Source organism: Gallinula chloropus, assembly GCF_964237585.1.
Source record: "Gallinula chloropus genome assembly, chromosome: 3".
In the NCBI taxonomy this organism is placed as follows: Eukaryota; Metazoa; Chordata; class Aves; order Gruiformes; family Rallidae; genus Gallinula; species Gallinula chloropus.
In genome coordinates, this window is record NC_140087.1 from 74,066,787 (window position 1) to 74,091,262 (window position 24,476).

At 45.5% G+C, this 24,476-nt stretch overlaps 1 protein-coding gene across 1 annotated transcript in view; it reads right to left on the reverse strand.

Annotated features, from left to right (window-relative positions):
• Positions 1-3,395: 3,395 nt before the first annotated feature.
• The window catches only part of SYNDIG1 (synapse differentiation inducing 1), a gene marked incomplete at both ends in the record, with an annotated part of 64,312 nt that continues 43,231 nt past the window's right edge, over positions 3,396-24,476 (reverse strand). Inside the window, one exon of the mRNA XM_084261031.1 lies at positions 3,396-3,554. Coding sequence (XP_084117157.1) covers positions 3,396-3,554 — 159 coding nt within the window. The remainder of the gene's footprint in view (positions 3,555-24,476) is intronic.

Sequence of the window (24,476 nt, forward strand, 5' to 3'; positions counted from 1 at the left end):
GTCTTTGGGCTGATGTGTGTCAGGGGCAAAGCACAGGACCCCGTAGTAAAAGCCAAGTCCTAGCTGAAATGTCTTACCTGGCCCAAATTCAAGCTCACTGAGCACCTACATCTTGCAAAAGCAAACATGTGCCTGCAGGGCTCACTGCACATTTTGCACACTGTGGCTTTTAGGGTCTTCACACAGGACTGTAGGATGGTGTCCGTGGAGTGCTAGCTTGAATCCCAGTCACCATTCTCCATTCTTGGCGTGAACCACACCCAAATACACTTAAATATGAGTTATTTAGCATATGGATTAGTTGTTGACATGTGGTACTCAGCACCGGGGTCTTGGATGGCGATTATATGGCCCCCAAAGACTCCCAAGGCGGTGATGGATACCAGGAGTCCACGCTCCCCGGCCTGGATGTCACCCGTGGGCTGAGACAAAAGCTCTGCTCCCAAAGCATGGGGCTTCTGCTGAAGGTTGATCCCTCCCATTGATATGCAGCTCCCAAGGACCTCCAGCCGTGTACATCACCCACCCGGCTGACTGGCACAGGAGTCACCATGCAGAAGGGCTGCATCTCTGCCCCATAACAGTGTGAGACCTTGGCCTGGCTGCTGAGGAACATTAGGTAAGGGGTGATACCCACACCTGAATGCACAGGCCCAGACAGCCCTGAAGGGTTCCTGTGGTGTACCTCAGACCAGACAGCCACGACAGTACTACTAGGAGTGCAGCTGAGGGTGAATGTGCCCCATACTGCTGCATATCCTCCCCCTCACCCACAGGTCTTTCTGCTTATTTTAGATTTTAAAAAATGGGAAAAGGCTGAGATGCAAATCTCCTAATTTAAATAAAATAACTAATCTGTATTTCCAATCCTTGTCTTTGCTTGTTAGATACAGGCTTTCCTAGCATCAGACCAAGTTTTCTCTCAAACAAGGCATTACTACACTATAAACTGAAGCAAAATAAAACTTGGTCTGAAATACATATGCATGACACAAGCCCAGGCTGAGAGTACATCACTTTGTGGTCATCCAAGTCCACCAATATTTCACCCCACCCTTATGAACAGCCAAGAAAGAAACCTCACATCCTTCCTGAATGGGAAGAATAGTTTGAAATGACTTCCACTGGGAAGTGAGACGAGGCCTGCAACACACACACACACACCAGCTTTTTTTTCAAAGGCATGACACTGCTTTGAAGAACTTGCTGTAAGCACTGTAGTTGGAAACCCTGTGCATCCTCCTGGAAGAACAAGGAGGCAGCAAATTGTGCCCTTGGCCCTCTCCCACCCAAACCCAGACGCTGCCCACTGGGCAAATACAGAGTGTGGATTCTAACTTGCCTGCTCACTACTGCGTTCCTCCAAAGGGAAGGTGTCTCCACAGCAGCTGATAGAAAAAAACAGCTGAAGGGAAAACCCACAGAATTTAATTTACCTTAATAGGTAAATTAACCTGGCCAAAGACATTCACTGACTGGGCCCTCAGCTTTAGCAGTGCTTGAGAACAGATGAAGATGACTACAAGTACATTGCTAGCCTCCAGACCTGGTTTGAAGCCCAAAAAATCCGTGCAAAATAAAAATAGTCAGTGAGAGCAATAGGCTTTTGGGTCAGGTACAGTATGGGATGGTCCATACAGGTTCTTCTCTCGGTAGCTGAACTCAGGGGACTGAGGTAATTTTTGCTCAGTCTAACACTTCACATCCATCCAAAGAAAGTGTCACACGGACCAACAGCAGCTGTATACCATGTCTTTTAATAAACTGTATAACTAGCAGAAAAATAGTTTTGGATGTGTTTGTCCTCCTCCCCCCCTAAAATAATAATAATAATAATAAAAATAAAAAATCAAGTTCAAACCAAAATAAAGCCAACCCAAAAAGCAGAAGGAAAAAATTGTCCCAGAGCAAAGCTGACACACAATATAATGTTTGAAAAAAAGATTTTAGGTAACATTTTTGGGTAAAGAAACTATGTTTGTAAAACACAAGGTACTGAATAATAAAATGCTTATTGTTTTGGTCAGTTTTTCTCTCTCTATATATATGTAGATACATATATATCTATCCTGATACACCATTGGTGAAATGAAATGATACATCTGTAAGACAAAAGAAAAGGGTGCCTGTGGGGAAGGAGTAAAGAAGAAATTAAATGTATCGCTTCAGTCAGTGAAGTAAGGACAATGCTCAATTCCCTTACAACGTACCATTGCACTACTTCTCGAGGGACATGCTTTTCTCTTCATGGCTGTGCTGTGTCCCTGGTCCACGGATGAGCTGTGAGCTTGTAATCTGAGTGGTCTCCTTCACCGCTCTGTGTATGAGCAGTACCCCAGAAATGTATGAAGCATTCCTTCCCCTGGTTAATTCCCATGCTTTACCATGATTTTTACTTTAAAATTGATTAGCATTTCAGTTTGCATTTCCCCCCTGCCAGGTTTCTTGCACTGACTGCTAGGCACACCTCCACGGTAAGGTGGGGCAACCCAGACAAGCCACGTGCCACAGGAATGTGCCGTTACCACGATGGAACTGGATGGAGGAATTCATTGTACAACGGGTCCCGTGCTACTTCGACCTCACACTCAGTCTGCGGAGCCAAGTCATGCAGTAACCTCAGCTGTTCTGCATCGGGTGGGCCTGTGGGTCACATCTTAACCCAAAAACAAAGATTAGGAAAGAAAAATATTTTTTTTTTTATTTCCTTTTCTCCTTCCATGGAAACCTACCCACACGGGAAGAGTAGGCAATACGATTCTATGCTGAGGTCTCTGCTTCACTTAGGCAAATGAGTCCTGCATTCAAAAAAAAAAAACCAAAACAAAACAAAGAAAACATATTCTTCCTCCTGTTGTTATATTGCTCTTTCAGAGAACCAGCCACTGTCCATGCTTTCCCAGATCTCAGTGCCGTGCTTAACAAGCAGACTAAGCACAAGCTCATGCTGGCTGCAAAGTTCAGGTGACCAAGAAGGTATTAAGAGAACAGCTCAGTTTGCCAGCTTCTTGTAAACACCATATTGCAAAGAAGGCAAAGGCAAAACACCCTCCACACCTCCCCCAGCTGCCTTCCAGGTTTTTTTTTTTTTTGGTTGGTTTGGTTTTCCTCTCTTTTCTTTTTTGTTCTTTCTTTTGCTCTTTCTTTCTTTCCGTCTTTCTTTCTTGTACAGGGGTTCATGAAGAGAAGCAAGACTTGTGCATCACAAATGATGGAACTATCCCCTCCCAGCCAGTATCCCACCCCAGTAATGCACAAGCCCCTCTTATCCGGTACCTTTTCCCCAGAAGGTGTTTGTTTGTCTCTTGATCTTTCTGGAAAATCATGCAGTCTGATCTGCTGGGGATTTCTGCAGTGCAGGTGCTGGGTGGCTGGTTCTCCCCCTTTCCTGAGGCTCATAAGTGATTGTTCTTGGACAGATAGGCAATAAGAGCCACAGCCACCCCAACGTAGATGCCAGTTCCAATTGTGATGGACAGGACAGCCAGGAAGAGTGCTCGCCGGGAGCTGGAGCTTGCATGGTGGAAGTCCCCCTTGGCTACTGCTTTGTTTGTCTGCAAGATATACAACAACAATGCAATAATTTTATTTATTTCATCTGGAAATGAAGATGTGACACTCATTTCTTGGATGAAACATGATTCTGGGATAAGACAGTAAACTGGTTGGAAATCAAATACTTTTTTAGTCAACTGAGTTTCTTTGCACAATTAGGATGATGATGAAACCAATGGCATCTCAAGTGGTACTTTTAATTGTCTTAGAGCTTTAATGTATCCTAGGATTTAATACTATGCATCATGATGATCTTGTGAGGTGGCTCAGCCTCCCCTGAGAATGTGGACAGATGGGCTGTGAGCCAAGGATCTGCCACATCCCCTCCAGACATAGCTACAATCCAGCTTCTGAGAAGTGGCTGTAAGGAGGCTGGATTCCACCCTGACTGGGAAAGCTAACAGGGGAAAAGACCTTTAAATATGTTCCTTGCACAAAAACATTCTTCCAGGTCAGGTGAAATGTTCAGTCTGTTCTTACCTGGACAAGGAGAAGTTGAGGTCAATTTATCCTTCAAGTGTAGTGCTTTTGAGACTAATAACTAGGTGGAACAACTGGCCTAATTTCATCACCACAGAGATGCCAGACACCACTTGCTACCTTGCATCTGCCTCAAGCCTGAGCTTTAGTGCAAGACAAACACCTGTAAAAACAGAGTCAGCAGACACCCTTTCAGCCTTGATTCAGATCAACAGTTATGCATATGAGCAGGGCAGTTCCCTTCATTATCAGAAGGATGACACACATGCTTACTGTGGCTATTAGTGTGGGAACCGTGGCCTTCTTTCTTGGGGGCAAGGCATTCAGCTGGATGTGTCAGCTAGAGGAGGAGTTTCCATTCTGATTTCATTAAAGTGGCTTTTTGCATCCCTTGCTGTGGTTCCCAGTAGCTCAGAAGACTAATCCAAAGCTTTGGTAATTGTATCACATCTTCTAGATAGTTTTGCGTACCCTGGCAGGTTCCTTGAATTCAACCTGATTGGATGGAGTTCCCAAAGCTATATGCATGGCATTTAGGCTTGAGTTACAGCTCATTAGCAGAGCTTTCAATAATGAACACAGAAAGCAGAATTGCAGCTGTGTGGGCACTGTCTCCTGTGATGATCCCACAGTCACACTGGCATCAGCAGGATGGCCACTGCAGCAAGCTACATCTGGAGTTTGAGAAGTGTTCAAGCATCAGTTCTTCCAACACAATTTACAGGCACCTTTAAGACCAGGAGCCAAGACAAAGCAAAATCCCTGTTCAAAACAGGTAAAGGAAAGCTAAAGTTGTATAGGACTGATCTGCCCATTGACAAGAGCACCTAATGCCTTTTCAGTGGCTCTTAGTCCTGCAGTGTGATGAGAGAGTTATTTTTAAAGGCCATGGTGTGGTATCAGCAGGCTCACCTGGCAGCTGCTAACAGATCTGTTACCTACAAGACACATCTTGTAGATGCATATAAGCTCCACAAGCACTGAGACAGCCTTTGTTCCCTTGTTACAATGATTGAGGAATTCATAATGCTTTAATTGTATTTCTCCACAAATGCTCCATTTGCTGGGACACTTTCTGCTTCAGAGTCATCTACTGCTCTATTTTTGTCATCTTTTCACTATTGTGCTACTCAGAGCAATTTACAGCAGCCAAATGACAAGCTTCCATGCTGAAAAGAGGGCTTCTGGCCTTTCTGTCAATGACTTTATTAGGAGAACCGTCTCTTCTCATTCATCAACCTAAATTTTTAAGCATAATGCCTTATAAATGTTTCAGGCAGAAACCATGTCATACAATACATATTAAAAGAGAGAGAGGATAGGCTGCAGGCAGGGGAAAGTGATCATTTCAAAACCAGCAACATATAAACAACTCCCAGGTTTACACCTAGTGTCACAGAATCATAGAACAGTCTAGGTTGGAAGGGACCCCAAAGATCATAGAGTTCCTACCACCTGCCACAGGCAGGGACACCAACCTCCAGGCCTGGATCTACACAAGATTGCCCAGGGCCCCATCCAACCTGGCCTTGAACACTTCCAGCGATGGGGCATCCACCACCTCTCTGGGCAGCCTGTTCCAGCACCTCACCACTCTCTCTATAAAAAGCATCCCCCTAATATCTAATCTAAATCTTCCTTCCTTCACCTTTAATCCATTCCCCCTTGTCCTGCCATTGTCTGCCCTTTTAAAAAGTTGATTCCCCTCCTGTTTCTCTGCTCCCTTCAGGGACTGGAAGGCTGCAGTGAGGTCTCCCCACAGCCTTCTCTTCTCTAGGCTGAAAGAGCCCAGCTCCCTCAGCCTCTCTTCAAAGGGGAGGTGCTCCAGCCCTCCGACCATCTTCGTGGCCTCCTCTGAGCCCTCTCCAACACTTCCACATCTTTCTTGTATTGGGGACCCCAGATCTGGACACAGTACTCCAGATGGGGCCTCATGAGGGCAGAGTAGAGAGGGACAATCACCTCCCTGTCCCTGCTGGCCACCCCTCTTCTATGGAGCCCAGGATACCATTGGCCTTCCAAGCTGCTGGAGCACACTGCTGGCTCATGTTAACTTTCTCATCCACCAGAACCCCCAGGTCCTTCTCAGCAGGGCCACTCTCAAGGAGCTCTTCTCCCAGTCTGTAAATACGTCTGGGATTCCTCCGGCCCAAGTGCAACACCTTACACTTGGCAGTGTTGAACCTCATTAGGTTCATGTCCTTGAGTTTAGATGGGGAAGCCATCCTACTTGCTTTGCAAAGAATGTCTGTCCAGGCCCCTCAGCATGGTGACCAGGGATTTTGTGAGCTTCTTGTCTGGGATATCCAAACACTCGAGCCCTTTCCAGAAAAATACCAGGCGCTTTGGGGATCATGGAAATATTCCTTAGGGTTGCTATAAAGTCTTGGCAAGGAAAGCAGAGAAAGCTTTAGAAAGAGCTGGTCGTTGGGCTCTCCTCAAAAGATTTTCTTCAGGCATCTGCTACCCACCACAGCACTAATGAAAGGCTTGAACAGAGCGGCTCCTATTTGCAGAAGTTAGGCTGGATTTGTCAGGCAAAGGTAAATGCACAGCACTGAAGCGTTTTGAGCCTTTGGATAAAGTGAAGTAAACAGTTTCGACCCCCAAAATGAAGGGAAGTCTGAAAATGTGGGAACATTTCAATTTGACAGTTCTGAAATGTGGTGCTGTGTTATGGGAAATTCTGCAACCTTTTCAGTTGACCTCTATGAAATAAAACTTTGTACAGTCTCAAACCAGTATTTTTTCACTTGAAAATAGATGGAAACTCAAAGGGAAAAGAAACCATTAACCAAAATGTCAAATAATCTGAAAACTTGACAGTATGTCTTGACTGGATTCAGTAGGAGAGGTTGGATCTACCCAAAATGATGTGTTAAGCAACCCAAAGGAATTCAAAAAGCTGGTTTGTCAAGCACTAATAGCCTTTTCTCTGATAGGATCTTCAATGTAGCAACAAACTTGCTCACAAAGAGCAGCCTTTTTTCTTGATGAGCTTTTTGAGGACAGCCCTGACCTTTGTGAAAGGATTGGACCTATGGTGAAAATCCAGTTTCTCGTTAAAATGTCCAGCCCAACCAACACCAGATGTCTTGTGTTAGTCACATGCTGCCATAGCCTTGCTGAATTTTGCAGCTCCTGTCATTACAATTGAATTTGCTCAGGGAACAGACTTGTGCTTTCACAGAAGTTCTAGTTTCCAACAAATTACCTAATCCAGCTGTTTGGGGTCTTAATTTTAACCTAATGCATATTCTGTAACTTAGAAAAATCAAATTCTGAACACTGAGTGAACGTTATATTCCTCCTTCACTCCATTCAGAAATCATCAACACATAAACCACCCTCCATCAGTGTAAGACTAGTCTGAAAGGATATGCTTATCACTAAGAAAACTCTTTGTGGCTGTTCCCTAATTAGCAAAAGCATCCCATTACTTCTCAGTGTCACTATACACAAATTGCAGCATTTCTGCAGGTTTAAGCTAAGCAGATTTGGAAAACAGTTACTACACAAAATGCAACTGAGGCCAATTTTAATAGGTTAGCATATGGTAACTAATAAGCAGTTTTTCTTGCTTTTCTTTTTAAGCAGGGATCAGATCTTCGGTATCTCTGAGCACTTTGAGAAGTCCCTTGGTTTTGGTACCCAGCCAACAGTTTATGACCCAGTGCATTTGATGCCTGACACAGAGAAAGGACACTGTTTTGGGACTTCTACACCAGGGTTGCCTGTGCTCTAGCAAACTCCATGTGGGAAATGGGGACAAGAAAGGTCATGTGTAGATCAGAGAGACAAGTCAGACTCAGTCTCACCAGCTTTTCCTTGATGTGGTAGAAAAGCTGCAAGCAATGGTCATTAAAAGGAAAAAGAAACCAAGACATCTAAGTGCAGACAGTGGTCAGGCTGCTCTCTTGTCTTCACAGTGTCTCCATCTCGAATACTGCTAGGTGAAAGATAAAACTTACCTGTTCAGATAAGTCCAGTCCTCTACTCAGGACTGGCCACCTATGCCCATGATCAAACACCATAGACAGAGAAGCAGATGTAGTGAGCCAAAACAGCACTGGGACTTCAAGCATCGAAACAGACTCAGCTTTCCTTTCCAACATGTGTTTTTGGGTCAAATGATAAATGTTTTCACAGTGCCACTGTGGTTAAAATCGCTCAGAAAAAAAAAGCTTATAAAAAAAATGCAAATAAATATATCAGGGAAAATAACACAGCAAATATTGGTTAAAAATGAGGTTACATTTTTCTAGTCTGCAAACTAGTGTAAGGCAGGTTGTTAAGACTGGTTCTGTCTCCACTGCCCCATCCTGGATGCTCACAGTGCCTGTGGTGGACATGCTCTGTGTACCCCATAGGTGCCCCAGGCTGGTCAGAAGCCTGGTCTGAAATGACAGAGCCCTGCATTCATCCAGGCATTTCTGCTCACTCAGTGGTGGGGATGGGTTGACGTGCACCACCCAGGGCCCTCGCCAAGCCCCCGGGGCTGACATGCCAAATGGTGCAAAGGCACTGCTAGTCCAGCCATTCATACCCAGCCTGGAAAGGGATTTTCATGAGCTCCTCTTGGCAGACTCAGCTCTGGCCTCATTAAAGCACCATTTGCTTTTTGTTACTTCTTTCCTTTGAAAAGCAAAGCTCCAGCTATGAATATTACCCCTCTGAATACACAGCTGGTATTATTCGGTCGGTCACACTTGACTCTGAGGGTAATGCAGCCAGGACTGGTGCAAGAATGAAGATGCAAATACCCTACTAACAAATGGCTTGATTCACTACAGCCTCTTCAAGCTAAGTGCCTTAATTTAAGTAGTAAGGAATACAAACAACTATTCTAATGGGCTGAAAAGTGGCTGCAGAAGCAAGCACATTTCCTAATCAGAATTATATTATCTGTGGAGTTTTACGGTACTTCTATCCATTCGTTTCTTCCTTTCCCTGGCAAGACTGTGGCTGGCAGCCAGATGATTGATGAACCAATTTAATACAGTCTTTGGGCAGCAGCAGGACCAACAGGTTTGATAAACAGACCAGGGGACAAGTGCAAGACATGGGGTGAATTATGAGCAGGGGATAATTTATCACATAGCACCAGGCAAGTTCCCTCACTGCACAGCCCTTCTTGCGAAGGGTTTGCATTGCTGGACTACTCCTGTCTTTTGGTTTTCCCTTGGTCTGCATCCTCTGGATGCCTATATGTGACTACTGACTTGCCAGGTGCTGGCACAGGTTGTGATCAAGGCTGGATGCGAGCAAGTCCCCAATCAATCCTGTCTTCTAGATGCTTTGGAAGCAAGCCAGGAAAGTGAGGTAGGGGGGGGGAAGAAGGGGCAAGGAGGTTTATCTTCGTTTAACTAACAAAATTAATGTCCTGTTGTTTAGAAACACCTTCAAGGAACTTCCCTGGAGTTTCCACTTGAGCTTCAGCAAAACATATTCATCATGTCTCTGGGCTGTATGTTTTATAGGCCAAGAGAAGATGAATACTGCACCTCCACAGCTGCAAGGCCAAAAAATTCTGCTGCATCCCACAGTGACTCATATATCATACTCACAAAATACCTTCTGGTACTCTGTATGTGGAAACAAGAAACACATTGATCACAATTATTAATCTCGCCTCATCTCGCTGAGGCTGGAGAGCAGGAATGGTTCCATGTAGGAGGAGAAGAGGGTATCCTGACCCCTTTGGTCAGGTGACAGGAGGATTTCCTTTCACTTAATGGATGAAAATATGATGCATGGCCTCCATTCAGCCACTGGACAGATCCTGAGTGTTACTGCTTCAAGTGGCATGCAAAAAAGCCACAGAATGAGGAGTAACTCATACAGAAAACGCTTCTGCTCCCCTGTCTGCCCTTCCTCTAGGCAAAGCTCTGGCCACTGTTTTTAACTAGCCCAACTTGTACTTCTTCTGGTCTCAAAGTTATGGGCAGTATCTTCCACCTTCAGGCTAACACCACTTATTTTCAGTGATGGCGAGGAAAAGACTCCAGAGTCTTTGCTAAAGATACAGATGGAAAAAAAGGGTGAAGTCAGGATTTCCCTATGGACCATGAATAACAGCAGGAGGTGCCAGTCAGCAGGGGAGAGCACAGGCCTGGCAGACACCCAGCCCAAGGGTTGGGATGTGGCAGAAGAGCTTTCAGTCCTGAGGAGAGTGTCAAAGAGACGATGGAGTCCCATCAAACAGCTCCACAGGCAGAAAATGTGATCTAAATAAATGACAAATGGTTCTTTGCTGTCAGGCTTTTGAAAATTCCATTATGTCCCCAGTATAATAGAAAACTTCAGCCTGTGACAACTTGCCTTTCAGGTACCAAAGAGCTCTTCTGGAGGTTTCCACCATTTCTGCTGCTCCCTAGGCACCATTATAGGAACTTCCAGCCTGACCAAAATCCCACAAGCTCTGGCGTGGTGAAGTGGCCTGAGTAAAGGGATTGCTACTGCCACCAAATGAAATGATGCTGCGTTGGTGAAAGGAGTAATATTTATTCCTGGAAACCCATGAAAGACTCATGAGAAGAGAGTGTGAATGGGGAGAAGAGAGTGTAAATGGAGACCAGCATGAATTTATATCTTCTGCATGATCAACTTTCGTAACATCTGGGTTTGAGCCGTCATTCTGGTATCAATGTTTTCTGCTGGAAATTGAAAACATGACGTTGGTAAGGACATGATTTAGTCCCTGGTTGGTGCTGCCTGTGGTGTTTGATTGTGTATTCAAATGCAGATAAAACTATAAATGTCCGAGTGAGATTTCAGCACTTGGAATAAACAAGAGCATAATAATGAGAACAGCAGGCATGAAAGGCCTGAATGAGCAGAATGTTTTTAGACGAGCTCCACAGCAACAGCAGTTCATCTGATTGCACTTGAGAGAATGAGACCTCAGCCTGCGGTACGAGGGCAATTCTGTTTTCCTGGCATACACAGGAATTTGGATGTTTATGGTAAAGAAGATGATTTCCCTCCTCCACTTTCCTTCCAGCCCTTAAGCAGATGTTGCAATTTAGTGAGGAAAGAGAAGAAAAATTGGGAAAGGTGACATGTGGTGAAGCCTGGTTTTTACACACACACACACACACACACACACACACACACACAACTTGCCCACACAGACTTACACACAGCTGACATGGGTTTGTGTCCACACACACAGGCATATGCATGATCTGCCTGGAGGTTGGGTGCAGCTACCTAGCTACCATTTAAGTCTATCAACTAAATATTAGCGACTAATTCAGTCTCAACATGCTCCTTTCTCACTTAGATGTCTGTTTCTTCTTTATTTGAAGATAGAGAGTTAAAAATCTGAGTTTCTCTCAGGAAGGGAAATCTGGAAGTGATTCCTAGTTTTCAGATTTCATTTTGTGAGTGGTGAAAAGGTGCCCTCAGCTCAGGGGACATCTCAAGGTACTTTTTGCCTGTGATCCCCCTGCCCCTGCCTTAGGATCTGGATTGGGAACAGTTGGACAGTGACACAGATGAGTCTGCATTTCCTGACTGTCAGAGCCTCCTGATATTGAATCTGGTGTGTGTCAGCACCAGAGGTCACCAAGAGGCTGCGGAGTCTCAATTCTCTGACACATTCAAAACCCCACCAAACACTGAACTGAACAACCTCTTCTACCTGTCCCTGTTTGAGCAGGGAAGATGATCTAGATGAACCCTCAGAGATCATGTGCAACCTGAGCCATTCTGTGATTCTGTGATTCTGTGAAGACTTGACAAAGTTGTGCAAGGTTATTCAAGTGTCAGTTTCCTTACACACAAGCACGCCAGGAGACGTTTCTCACTTGTTTCACAAGCAAAAGCAGGGCTTTTAAAGCCCTGTGATGGCTTTGTTAGGAGTTCACTGAAGGACCAGCTTCCTGAATTGGGAAAAAGCTGCATTCATATCTTTCTACCTCTGTGTTGCTTTACAAGGTTGGTGTACAGAGTGTATTCCATCTGTCCACATCCAACCCTACAGCCCCATGACTCTCCAACTCCATCTGTATCAATGTTCCTTGTACGGTCCCAGCCTGGGTAGTTGTATATCTCAGACCTTACTTTTGGGACCTTTTCTGTCCACGAGGATGGCCCTATGATCCCACACATAAGCCATATGCGTATGTGTCTCATGTGGAGTGATGGCATCAGTCCCCAGCTACAAGCTGTAGGCTCATCATTTTGGCCTAATTTGATATGCCTTGGGACAGATGAACAGGCCAAATTCAAAACATCCACAGTGCTAAGTGAGAGGGACAGTGTGAGGCACCAGCTCTGAGCCATTTGTGGTGACCTGTCTTTGTTTTGCTCTAATTTTTCCTATCTGCCCCTGGGCCTGTTCCTCGTTAGTGATGGGAGGAAGACTGTGTTGCTGGGTACTCTACATTCATTGTAGCGGCCCTTGTCTCTCTTCCTGCCAACACAGCAAAGGAAAAGGCAGAAGATGCTGTCTGGTGCTGCCAGGAAGGATCTCAGCCCCAGACCCCCACCCCCCATCCTGGAAACAGACAAGAAAGGGGTGATGGGACAGGGATGTGATGGGGGTTTCTCCCTTGGGCACCGAGTCACATTTGGGAGAGGGCAAGAATGGGGAGAGAGTGTCAGAGATACTGCAGTTTTGAAAGCGTCTCTGGGGTGGTTTCTTCTCCTGACAGGAAGAGATTTGATCAGAGAATGAGTTCCTCCGGTTCCAAACTCGCTCTTGCCTGTAGGTGTCCCTATTCGAGCTGAAGCTAAATTTCTGGGTTTTAAGGGAATTATACAATCTCCTATCTAAAAGGTGATAAATGACTTTCTGAGGTAAGGTTAAGAACTCCTGAGGTACGATTCACTCTCGTTTGCTGATATCAGGAGCTTCCTCAGCTTTGTGTCACAATCGGCCATGATTTCTCCACATTTAATCTGTGACACACTCTTCTTTATCTACCCTGTTTCACATGCTGAGGACATGGAGAGCAGCTCCTTCTGATCTGTTGTCGGCAGAGCCTGGTTTCCATAGGACATGTTTTTCTATTTCCCAGGTTGGTTTCCCACCACATGGGGGGAGTACCACATCAGTTATATGGGAGTGTCTTCCTAGGATTGCTTCTGGGGCTACCATTTGTCAGACTGTCCTGCAAACTCTCCAGTTCCTCTGATCCCCACTGATGCTGTGATGGCAACTTTCTAGGCAGAAGACACAACCCAAGCTACTTCTGAGGAACATTTTGTCATCTGATATGTTAATTAGTACGGCAGGAAGTTCTGTAGAAAGCTAGGAAGTTATGAGGTAGTGTGGACTCTGCAGCATCCAACAGTAAATGTGAGGTCACTTACTCCTCTTCCTTCAAGGAACATGTTTACCTTGAATGGACTCTGCTCTTCATTAACAGGGTACTTGAGACATGTCCTGAGTGTCACCAGAGATCAAATGATGAAGACTACCTCTTTCATCCAACAAGACCCTTTCTCCCTTTTCCATTCCTTTCACTTTTTCAAAGCCAATGAGAAACCCAGTATTGGGAGGGGGAGGGAAATCCCAGAACTGTATTTTTTTAACAGTTCTTTATTCTCTTGTTTTAAACCTTAATGCTCTTTCAGACCCTCCTTCAGACCAAATGCCCAACAGGGTCAGCTCAGTAGGGCTGCTGTGACCTCTGCTGGCTGAGGATTTGTATCTCAACAGACAGATGGTGATGCTCGATGTCAAGGATATTCAGAAATGTAGCCCTGCTTGTTGCTGGGGAGTTGCTCAAGATAAGGAGAGAGACAGCATACTGCTGCATGGTGCCTGCATCACTTGCTGGCATTAACCAAACTCTTCATTCTTCACCCTAGTCCCTGGTCTTAATTTAAATTAAAGTATAATGCCCAGGTTTCATTCAGGTTTTTAAATCAGCCAAAACACCTTAATGTAAAAACAGGGAAACTGAGGCAGGGAGGGAGAAGTGGGATAATCCTGCAATGGAAGGCAGAAGCTGCAGCAAATCCTGGTTCCTAAAAGGTATACTGATGGCACTCATTTTATTTGATTTTAGTATCATAAATAAATCTAATTAAATCACAAAGGCTTCAGACAGTGTCTACAAAGAGTATCTGCTGGTTTAATTGTATTGCTTTAAGAGGTAAACCAGTTTACACTCCCAGAGCATGTGGGGCAGTGGGAAACCCTGAAAGAACCCACACACACTGGGAAACACTGAAGGAACACACACACACACACACACATACACACACTTTCAGATCTGACCAGCAGCTTGGATGGTGGGGAAGAGTGGTCCAAGGTGAGGAATGGGATGGGCTGAGCCTTCTGCTTATCTGGACAATGAACAGACTTCATCATCTAGAGGAGCCCTACTGCTCTGCTTACTTCATGTGCAGAACTGGCCAATGGATTGAAAAGTTGTCAGTGAAGGCTGATGGACAGATGGACAGACAATTACAAAGGCCACCAAAAAAAACCCCAAAACAAGCTGAAGATGTCTCTTGTGCATGGGTTATGTGTCTGTGGTGCCAGCAAGGAAATGCCAAGCCTTGACTTGCTCCTGACTGCAGCAGGAATGCCCCCACAGACCACAGAGCTGGACAGCAGCTGGACAGCAGCGAGCCGTAAATTCGATCCCTGCAAGCTGCGGCAGGTCTGCTTTCCCAAGGGGAGCAGGAGGTGCCAGCTGTGGCCCTACAGAGCCCAGGGCGAAAAAAACAGGACCCAAACTGCAGAACTGTCTCTTTCTACCCACCACCCTTTCCCAACAGTAGCAGCATCTCACTGCTCTTGCAGTCAGCACTTTCCTGGCTCCTGGCTTTGGCTCCAAGCCCAGATGACAGTAGCAAACCCATTGGGGTGTCATGAAAGTCTTGTTTCAGGTGTCTCAAAGCTCTGGGATCCCCTGTGAGCAGTGCCAGAGATATAAACAGCCCTGGGCAAAATTAACTCTTTCTGGCAGACACTGAGGTGTCTTGCTTTGATTTAAAAACCTGATGTGTTATCTTTCTCTTCGGATTACAATGATGATTTTTTTTTTAATGCTTGCTTCCCTGAAAAATGCTGAAGAAGACCCAAAAGGACACTGTCATTTCCATATCCTGCTACCTCTGACACTTGTGATGTAAAGCTGTAATTTTTTTTTTCCCTATTGAACTCAACAGCAAAGTGTTTTCTTTCCAGGGACTGTCTCAGAGGGGAATTTCTTAATTCATCATTAAAATTTCACCAATGCACATACCCTGGATATAATCACATCAAGAAAGTATTACAGCAGTATATTCCTGCTCTGTCCTTAAAACTCTCCCTTCCCATCTGCCTACAGCACCGCCAAAGAAAGGCTGTTGGGCTGGATGGACCCCTGGACTGAATCAGAATTGGGTGATAATGCAGGGCGATGCTCTGAGTTAATCCATTATGTTAATATGCTATTCCTGTATTCATTTAAGAAAAGATTGTTTGTTTTGCTGACATAAAAAATTCATCTATTTAATGTAAGAGCTAAAGTCACTGCATTTTGATTAAAAAAAAAAAAACCCCAGTCTGTTTATTCTTGATTGAAGTATACAAAAGGGAATCTGAACTACTGGGTCCCTTAAGATTTCTGCTCAGACTTCTGTTCCCACTCTTACCAGAAACTTCTCAGTGGATGACAAGTATGGGAATAAGGCAGTGGGTTTCTGTCTGTCTAACAGACATACTTCTTTTAAAGCAACATGCAATGAATTTTCTTTCTCTTCCTCTTCGTTCCTCCACTTTTTGACTCCTGTCTCTGCTAGTACAATGGATTCTAGATTTACATGGGAAAAATCCCCATGCTGATTAAAGCCCCATGGAAGACACAACTGTGACATTTCAGAAGATAGGAACTTGGGAGGAAGGTTTGAGAAGTTCTGGGGGAGAAAAGAAGAAGGAAGAGATCCTTTAATAAATTTAAAACAACTCGAGCTGCATTTAAGACTAAACAGAAATACAGGCAAGGAACTAAGCATGAAAAGTAACACTTCTTTCTGATCAAGAGCAGGACAGTGTCAAAAAATATGTTGAACACAAATGTGTTCTATTAGAATAAAAAAAACCCCATTAATTTAAGCACTTTATGTAGACAGTTTTGAAATATTTCACATTGCTTTTGAGATTTTCTTCGTGGTTTTAATATATATATGTACACACATATACATCAGCAAACCTTGCAGATGGAAAATTTATTTCCAATTGAAAAAAGGGATTTGTTTTGTTCTGCTTGAAAATGTATTGATATAGGATGCTCCAAGCTTTTCAGAATATTTTTTCAAAACTGTCTGAGACACAGAAGTTCTCAACAATTATTTTCTGAAATGCATACTACACACAAACACACAATCTTATCAAATCAGCAGAACTTTGGTGGATAAATTCTTATTTGACTCCAGTATCAGACATTATGCATTCATTTTTAATTGCTTTTCAGTAATCAACACGTTGCTGCTTCATAAACGTGGCCCTTTCTGAGGAAGCTGTTTGGTGCTGGGATGGCCTCAAGTGAACCAACTCCTGTGGTTCGGTGACCCTCCTGAGGTGGCATGGCATGGTCAGGACCTACTGGGTATTTTGTGCCTGCTGCTGCTGGATGCAGACCTGAAGCTGACTCTGATGCCCTGGAAAACACCTAGAAGGGGGATACTAAGGAAATTATTCCTGGATAGTCTGCTTGTATTGTGAGAGAGACCTGGATACTGTAATCGGTAGGTGGTGTGTTCACTGCAGTACAAAGAAGATATTCTCCATCCTGGCCCCCAAAACCGCCCTTGGATGGGGAAAGATTGAATAAGGCAGAAAAAAAAAATGTGCTGTAAGACAGGCAACCTACCCAGACACCCACCAGCAGATACTAATGCCAGCAACACCTCTGCACAGGCTGAAGAATCTGGCGGGCATGCTCATCTCTTGACTCAACTCCACACTCTGTACAGGAGGACTCAAGATCTCTGTTTTTCTACCACAGGGAAAGATCATCAGCTGACCTGAAACAATTCATTTGTATTTGTCACCATTGCTGTTGGCATGGAAATGGAAGGTCTAACCTTGTATTAAACTGTCAACACCCTGAAATGACTGCTCTATCTTTTCTATGACTCAGTGTCTGCAAGACAAGAACTCCATGTTCTCCAGCAATAACACACTGCAGTGTTCTCATGCCAGGAGATACCAGTCCCTAATCTCTTGTGCACCAAAGTCCTCCCTCCTGTAACTACAGGTCCTGTGTTTCAATGGCTTCCATGTGTGGGAACTTTATCAAAGGGCTTTATCCCAGCCCTTGCTCTTCCCCAGTAGACTTCTTCCCTTTCCACCTCCTATAATTTCTGCTTCTCTTGTTGCTCTTATGCTCCTGGTTCACCCTCTCTTTCTTCTATCCAAACAGCAACCCTGCTTTTGCACTTTGTTGACATTATCTCCACCCTTTCAAATGGGTGCAGGCAAGGGTGGGAGGTGTGGTACTTTGTATTCTTATGCTGAGTGTTTCAGCAGGAAAAGAGCTCTTTCCAGAGCTGCGACGTGGGTGTACAGAAGACACCCAGGCAGCAGCACTACCTTCCCAGGGGTGGGCAGCTGGAAGGATCCCAGAAGCAGCCAGAGAGTGCTGGAAAGGCTTTGCTCATCCTTCTGCTGCTCAGTGTGTAGGGCAGAAAGTTGGTGAGGGATCAGGGGAGCTCTCCAGAAAAGCTGCTGCTGAGGATTGAGTCATCTGCCCAAGCACTAACAACAGACACTCCCAACCCAGTTTGTCTGCTGGCGCCACAGGAAGACCAGTAAGACCCCACACCTGCAGTGCTTTAAGCAAAAGAGTAAGTGAAGGGCCCCTGCAGTTCTGGCAGCACAGAGATGCTGCTTTCACCTCCTTGATGGCAAGAACATCCTGCTGATGTGCCATGACTGTGCCTGAGTCAGCTCCTATTCCCGCGCCAGCTAAGAAAGCAAACCGGTTTGAGACATGTATCCCTGAGATTCTCTAGCTTTGGTGCTCTCTTTTCCTCTAGCATCTTACTAATATCTTCAATAACCACCTTATAATATTGTTTTCTCACTGCAGGCTTGCTTCCTGAACCTCCTATAGCCATACGAAGAGAAAGGAGCAGGATGGCACAGAGCTGCAGCAATTCTTACATTGGCGTGCTGGGACCGTTTTATTTGTGATTCATGGGGCCCCCAGTCAGATTATTTGCTGCTTTGATGATAACTGGTGGAAAGAAAAGGCCATCCCAAAGGTCTCTTCTCCCTTTAACAAACTGCTCTGCAGGGGTCGGGCTCTTCCTCAGTGGAAAGCCATTAGCATACAAACATAAGTCCTGATTGTCCAACAGGGAGAGCACAGATTGCTAATAAGCATACTTCTTAATGGCTCTGAGGGGTCACCAACAACCCAGCCAAGTTTTTTCACATCAAATTGTTCCACAGTGTACGAGCAAGAACATGAAGTCTGCTTCTTCTCTCCCCCTCTCCTTCATTCTGCTGCACACGCAGAGCAAACACCTCACCCCGTGCGATTGAATCGGCCTCGCTGTGTCTGCTAAAAGTAACGATTAACGAAAATCAAAAGCTCCCCTCTCCAGACAATTGGCTTGTCTAGCAGCAGGCAGGTCAAGCCTGAACAGCAGCTGCGAGAGAAGGCAGGTCCCTGCCAGCGGGAGGGCGATGTATTTCTGTGTGTGTCTCTGCCCGCACATCCTGCGCCGAGCGGGACCGCTGCGGAGAGGCAGGGAATGCACAAACACGCTCACTGCAGGAGGATGTGGCCCATATGACACACTCGTCCTGTGAAGAGGGATAAAAGCACAGGCAGGATGCCCTGGTTGAACAGAGGACTCCTCCTTTTGTGAAATTCAAACCTCGGGAGTCAGACCGGGGTCCCTTTTATTTTAAAGGACTTTGCTTCTTGCTCTCCAGTCCTTTCCCTTTAGAGTACTGTGAGCAGAATGTGCTACCCTGGGTGTCTGACAGGATGACAGCCACTACAGAGAAAATCCCTTTCACATCTAAATCCCTTTAGTTTGGGGATCTTGTGTCCAGGACTCTCCCATCATGTACAGGCCAGCAGAGGAATGCTGTAAGCCTGCCTTTGCTTTTCCTGCAAAAGCCAGTTGAAAACCCTTCTTGCCCCTTAAATACAGGACTCCACTTTTCTTGGTAGGCATCAGCATCCCACACTGCTACAGCATGAGTACTGCTGTCCATCAGCTGTGCAAGAGCCAGTGCCTTTTGCCTGCCCCAGTTTGCCATAGTGGGTGTACAGGGGAAACAGCCTGCATCATGGGCTGAGCTAATGGGCTTTGCCACAGCCTGGGGCAAGCTAGGAACCTATCTTAAATTTACTTGAGCCAGGGTTTTCCCAAGCAAATCAGCCAGCTGGGGGAAGAGGGAGGGTGCAAGTGATGGCACACTGCTGTAAAAACCTTCCTCCTGCATGGATCCCTGAGTAAGAGTAGTGAAAAAGATCTGGTCCTCTCTGAGGAGCAAGTCTTCAGAACTCATTTAGAGCCATTTCAACCATGTGGTGCAGGGGGTTGAGGAGCAACCGACCCATCTCATTCATGCAGCAACAGTTATACACAAGAGGATATGGGAGAAAACAGACCATGTCCAGATGTGGTTCCCAAATGAGCAGTGATGCCGGGATACTGGGCAGAAGCTTAAACATCTTCCACACTGCAACAGTGGAGCTACAAAAGGAGGGCTGCGCTACTAAGGCACAAAGCCTACCCTGGTCTGATATCTCTGTTGCATTTGTCCATCAAAAGATTTCAGGAGTCATTTACACAGGGAGGGGTTTGACAATTAATTATTTCAGAGCTTGATCATTCTCCTCTCCTCCTCTTCTCTTTCATCTCTCTGTGCCACTGGGCTGATACATTCTTCATGATTGAAACACATCCTTTCTGACAATATTCCACTAAAATATTCATGAACAACTGTTTTCATTATTTGCTCAGTACTAAATGACTTCATGATAGTTATGCAGCCAGAGGTCTAAACCAGCCATCTGCCATGGCGACCACTGCCCCCCTGCCCCACCTCCTTTTGCTCCCTCCCTGTCTCTCTCTCATTTTCTCTAAGCTGTAAGCCCTTGGGGACAGGATGATGCATCTTCCTTATAATTTCCAACGTTATCTTTGGTTTGTAGAGCTTCTAGTACTATAGGGATCCTTGTCCCAGACAAGAGCTGGTGCCAGTAAAAAATACAGAGGTGTTATCTAAAGCATTGTGGCAAGACTAAGTTAACTGTCCACTTTTCTCCTCCACTAGAAAACAGCACAAGGCCAGGCTCTAAACCTTTTTGGAACAGGATACAAATGCTATTACAAGGTGCTCTGTGAGCCTTTGTTCCCTTTCAATTCAGAGACAAGGGTCTCCCAGTAGCAAGGAGGCTAACCACAAAAACACTCCCAATCCTAGGGTAACAGAGAGTGCACCTTTCCACCACATGCAAAACTTTCAGTGAGGGGAAATCACTCCCACAGGGCACAGCTCCACCCCTCCTGATGGCAAGTGTCTCTTATACATTTCAACCCTCCAGCTGAAACAGATTTAATGCTCTGTGGTCTCCGCAGGCTGGAGCGTGAATGAAGTGTCCACTTGAAGGAACCTTTGCAGGGGATGTAAGCAAAAACATCCCACTGGCTGTTACTGGGCAGAAAGAGGGACTTCAAGTGTCCAGAGGGATGATCTTGAAGGACTGGAGCATCAAGAGATGCCAGAAGGCTTCCTGACATCTCTGAAAGGTGATGTGGAACAGACACAACTTTGCAATTTTAGCAGCACTGGGCAGCAGGAGAGACTGCTACAGGTGTGCACACCACTAGAGATGCCTTGGTGTGTGTTGGACTCCAGAGTAGGCTGGTTGTGTCCCCCACCTCTCCACTGTGCCACCTCCTCTCTTGGGCAGGACCATACATTGAAGCTTCCCTTCTGCAGTTCAGTGTTAGGCAATATGGCGAAGAGCCCTGGGCAGGGGAAGGGGGATATTGTGGAGACTGGTCACAGCAACCTGCAGAAAACCCCCCAAAAATCTGTATCACTGTCTCTTCAGTGCCTAACACAAGGGGGTCCCAAGTCCAGCAGTCTTCCAGATATCATAGAATGTCTCAGATTGCAAGGGACCTTTAAAGGCCATCTAGTCCAACCCCCCTGCAGTAAGCAGGGACATCTTCACTAGATCAGGTCACTCAGAGCCCCATCAAGCCTGACCTTCAATATCTCCAGGGATGGGGCCTCCACTACCTCTCTGGGAAACCTGTGCCAGTGATCCACCACCCTCATATCGAAGAACTTTTTCCTAATGTCAAACCTAAATCTCCCTTTTCTAGTTTAAAACCTCTACCCCTTGTCCTACTGCTACATGCCCTTGTGAACAGTTCTCCAGCTTTCTTATAGGCACTTTTCAGGTATTGGAAGGCTGCTATAAGGGTCCCCCAGAACCTTCTGTTCTCCAAGATGAACAAGCCCAACTCTCTCAGCCTAAATATGGGTGAGGTCAGGTCCTTGACCTTCATGTGCCCATACTTGGCCCAGGTATACAAGGATGATGGGGGCCACCAGTTCATTTGATGGGAAATAATCACAGCCAAGCAGGAGCTACCCTGCTTACCCCTGAGGAAGGAGGTGTGTCTGTGAAATGTGCTTTCCATGCACAAACAGGAGGAGCAAGGTACAGGAGCAGAAGATGGGGCTTTGGGGAACATCTTTGCAAGGAAGGCAACTTAGTCTCTCTCCCAGTGCTGTGTCTTGACTCAAGACTCTCCAAAACTCCTTGCTCAAGTTCTGTGATGCTTCGAACTTGCACGAGATGCTGAAGCTGCCAAACTATCCATGGGAGGCTGCTAATGTTTCTACTGTTTCTTCTCCTGAGAAAGCCTAGGGGGGCAATATGTTCTAGTGGGTCTGAGACACACTTGAATGTTCACCTGAGCGGAGAACAAAGGACTCAAGGAAGTGCTCTCCAAGCCTCTGGGAATGCAAACAAAGACAGGGATGTAGCGATGGGCATAAGCAATCCAGGTTCATGCAACAGTGTCTTCTGCTGGATGAAAAACTGGATATTGGGTGTGCAGGGTCTTCATGGAGAATGAGAGAATGTGTTCATGGTTTGGTGGATCAGCCAGGCAGCAAAGGTATGTTACTAAGCTCTTCACTGGGTGATGAGTGACGAACGGGGCACCCCACATATGTACCAAAGCAGGGAGAGGCTTGCTGGCACAGCTAGCTGAGCACTTCTCTGGTCATCACCACTGGACAGTGGTTGAACTCTTAACCAGCTGAGACACATGGCTCCACAGAAGGAAAAACATCAATACTGAAAATAGAAGAAGCTGTGTCACCAGACTGGAATGAACCCCCTTTCAAATGAGCCCTTCACTAGGGAGAAAGAATGGCTTTATTATTTGCAAGTATGTGGCTAGGAGCAAAGCACCAGGTCACGACAGCAATCTGGAGCGTGTTTCAGTTGCCATTGCTGCTGTTGGAGCAATTAGGCTGAGTCACTTCAGTGCTCTTTAAAAATCATCTAGCTTTCTCCAACTTCATAGGAGAGAGAACTAAGGTTCTGGCCCTTGCCCGCAGTAAGAAAAGTAATGAAAGGGATGTCTACAGCAATTTGAGGCTACCTTACTCTCTGCTTTCAGAGTCCCAGTGCTTTTGGAGAGCCTTAAATTATTTCTAGAGGAAAACACTGGCTTTCTTAAACACCTGAGTGGTGCAATGCATATATTCTCAGACACTTCTTTGCTTTATTTCTCCCTCTCTCTTCGGTCCCTAAAGGTTTCAATTTTGCAAAAATGCCATTGGGAAGGTAAAGTGAGGGACCTGTTCTTATTTTAAGTGGAACAAGGCTGATTTACATCCATCACTGTGTTGTCTCCCTGCCTTCCATGCAGTAGCCTATAACATCTCTATGACATTCTGTCCCTTCACAGAAGTTGGATGGAGGGGTGGGTGTGAGTTTACATCACCAGTCTCATAGCCTTTGAGGATAGTTGGTTTTTGAAACTTGCCAGCAACAGAGCATATGAGGTCTGCTGACTGGCTCTGAGTGGGGTCCCAAGCCCCAGCCCCTTTCCCAAGATGCCCTGTTCAGTTCTGGCTTTTCTGGGGTCTGTTCTGTAGCTAGGTGTAATGGTTGGGACACTTCCCACTGCTTTGAGAAACTTTAAACAGGTTCCTTAGAGAAGCCCTTTACATCTAAATTCCTTGGTAGGCTTGTGCTCATTTTTGGCACAGCTCTTTTGGCATCTCCCAGTTTTGGTCTGGAAAATCATTGTTTATTCTGGCTGGGGTGACAGAGAAGAGTTGGTAAAGTGTACATAGGAAATTATAATCCTCTTAAAACTGTCCATGTGTGACTTCTTATAGCCTGGGATTATATATTGATGAGAATGCCTTTGGTCTTCAGCATTAATACTAATTCCTTCCTTCTTCAGCCCAGCTGCTCCTTTCTAATACTGGAATTCCTATTTCAGCAACTGCAAAGGCAGACTGACTAGGTCAATTACAGATGAGAGTAGTGCTCAATTTTCCCCTTTCTACTGAAGAAGTGCTTTGCTTTCATAGTAGCAAGGGCAATGTGAAGCTTATCCATTATTGTGTCTTGCTGCTAAGGTTATTCCAACAGGATATCAGCCTCTTCATGTCATATGGGCATTCACCTAGGGACAGCGTTTCCCATGCCCGACTTCTTGCTTTGCTTTCATTAACATTTTACTGTGATTTATTGTGTTTGCAATTTTCAATAACAATTCTTAAGTTTTCAATGCCTTGTCAAAAGAGCAGAGGCACTGGGGAGAATACGGAGGCTAAAGAGAGGGGACCCAATGCATTTACATAGACATCTCCACTGGGCTGGAAGTGTTCATTCACAAGGAAGTCTCCCACTGAACTCCACTGAGCACTTTCTTCTGTAGTGTATGGGCAGATGAGGTAGGACATGCACATGGTGCTGTCAAGGATGGGAAGTGATGCCTACAGCATCTTCACGAGGCACCAGAACGCTTTCATGGTTTGGTGGATCAGCCAGGCAGCAAAGGTATGTTATTAATCTGTGCACTGGGTGATGAGTGATGGACAGGGCACCTGTGACCCCCACATATGTACCAAAGCAGGGAGAAGCTTGCTGGCACAGCTAGGTGAGCACTTCTCTGGTCAATCACTCCACTACTGCAAGGTGGAGGGTTGCCTACAGCAAAGCATCAAAGCTGAAACGCATCTCATGAGACTGTGCTACAAGGTCCCACTGGCACTTAGAAAACAATCATGTATTTAAAAGGGAAAGGAGTAAATACAGAAAGTGGGACAATGAAATGTGCCAGTCTTCCACTCTCCCCCTTACATAAAACATCCCTGTGCGCATTCTGCATCAGTGCTTATGATGGGATCCTCCTCTAAGCAAAGTGCTGCCATCCTAAAGGTGAGTGGCAAAGCATCATTTTCCACGTGTTGGAGGATG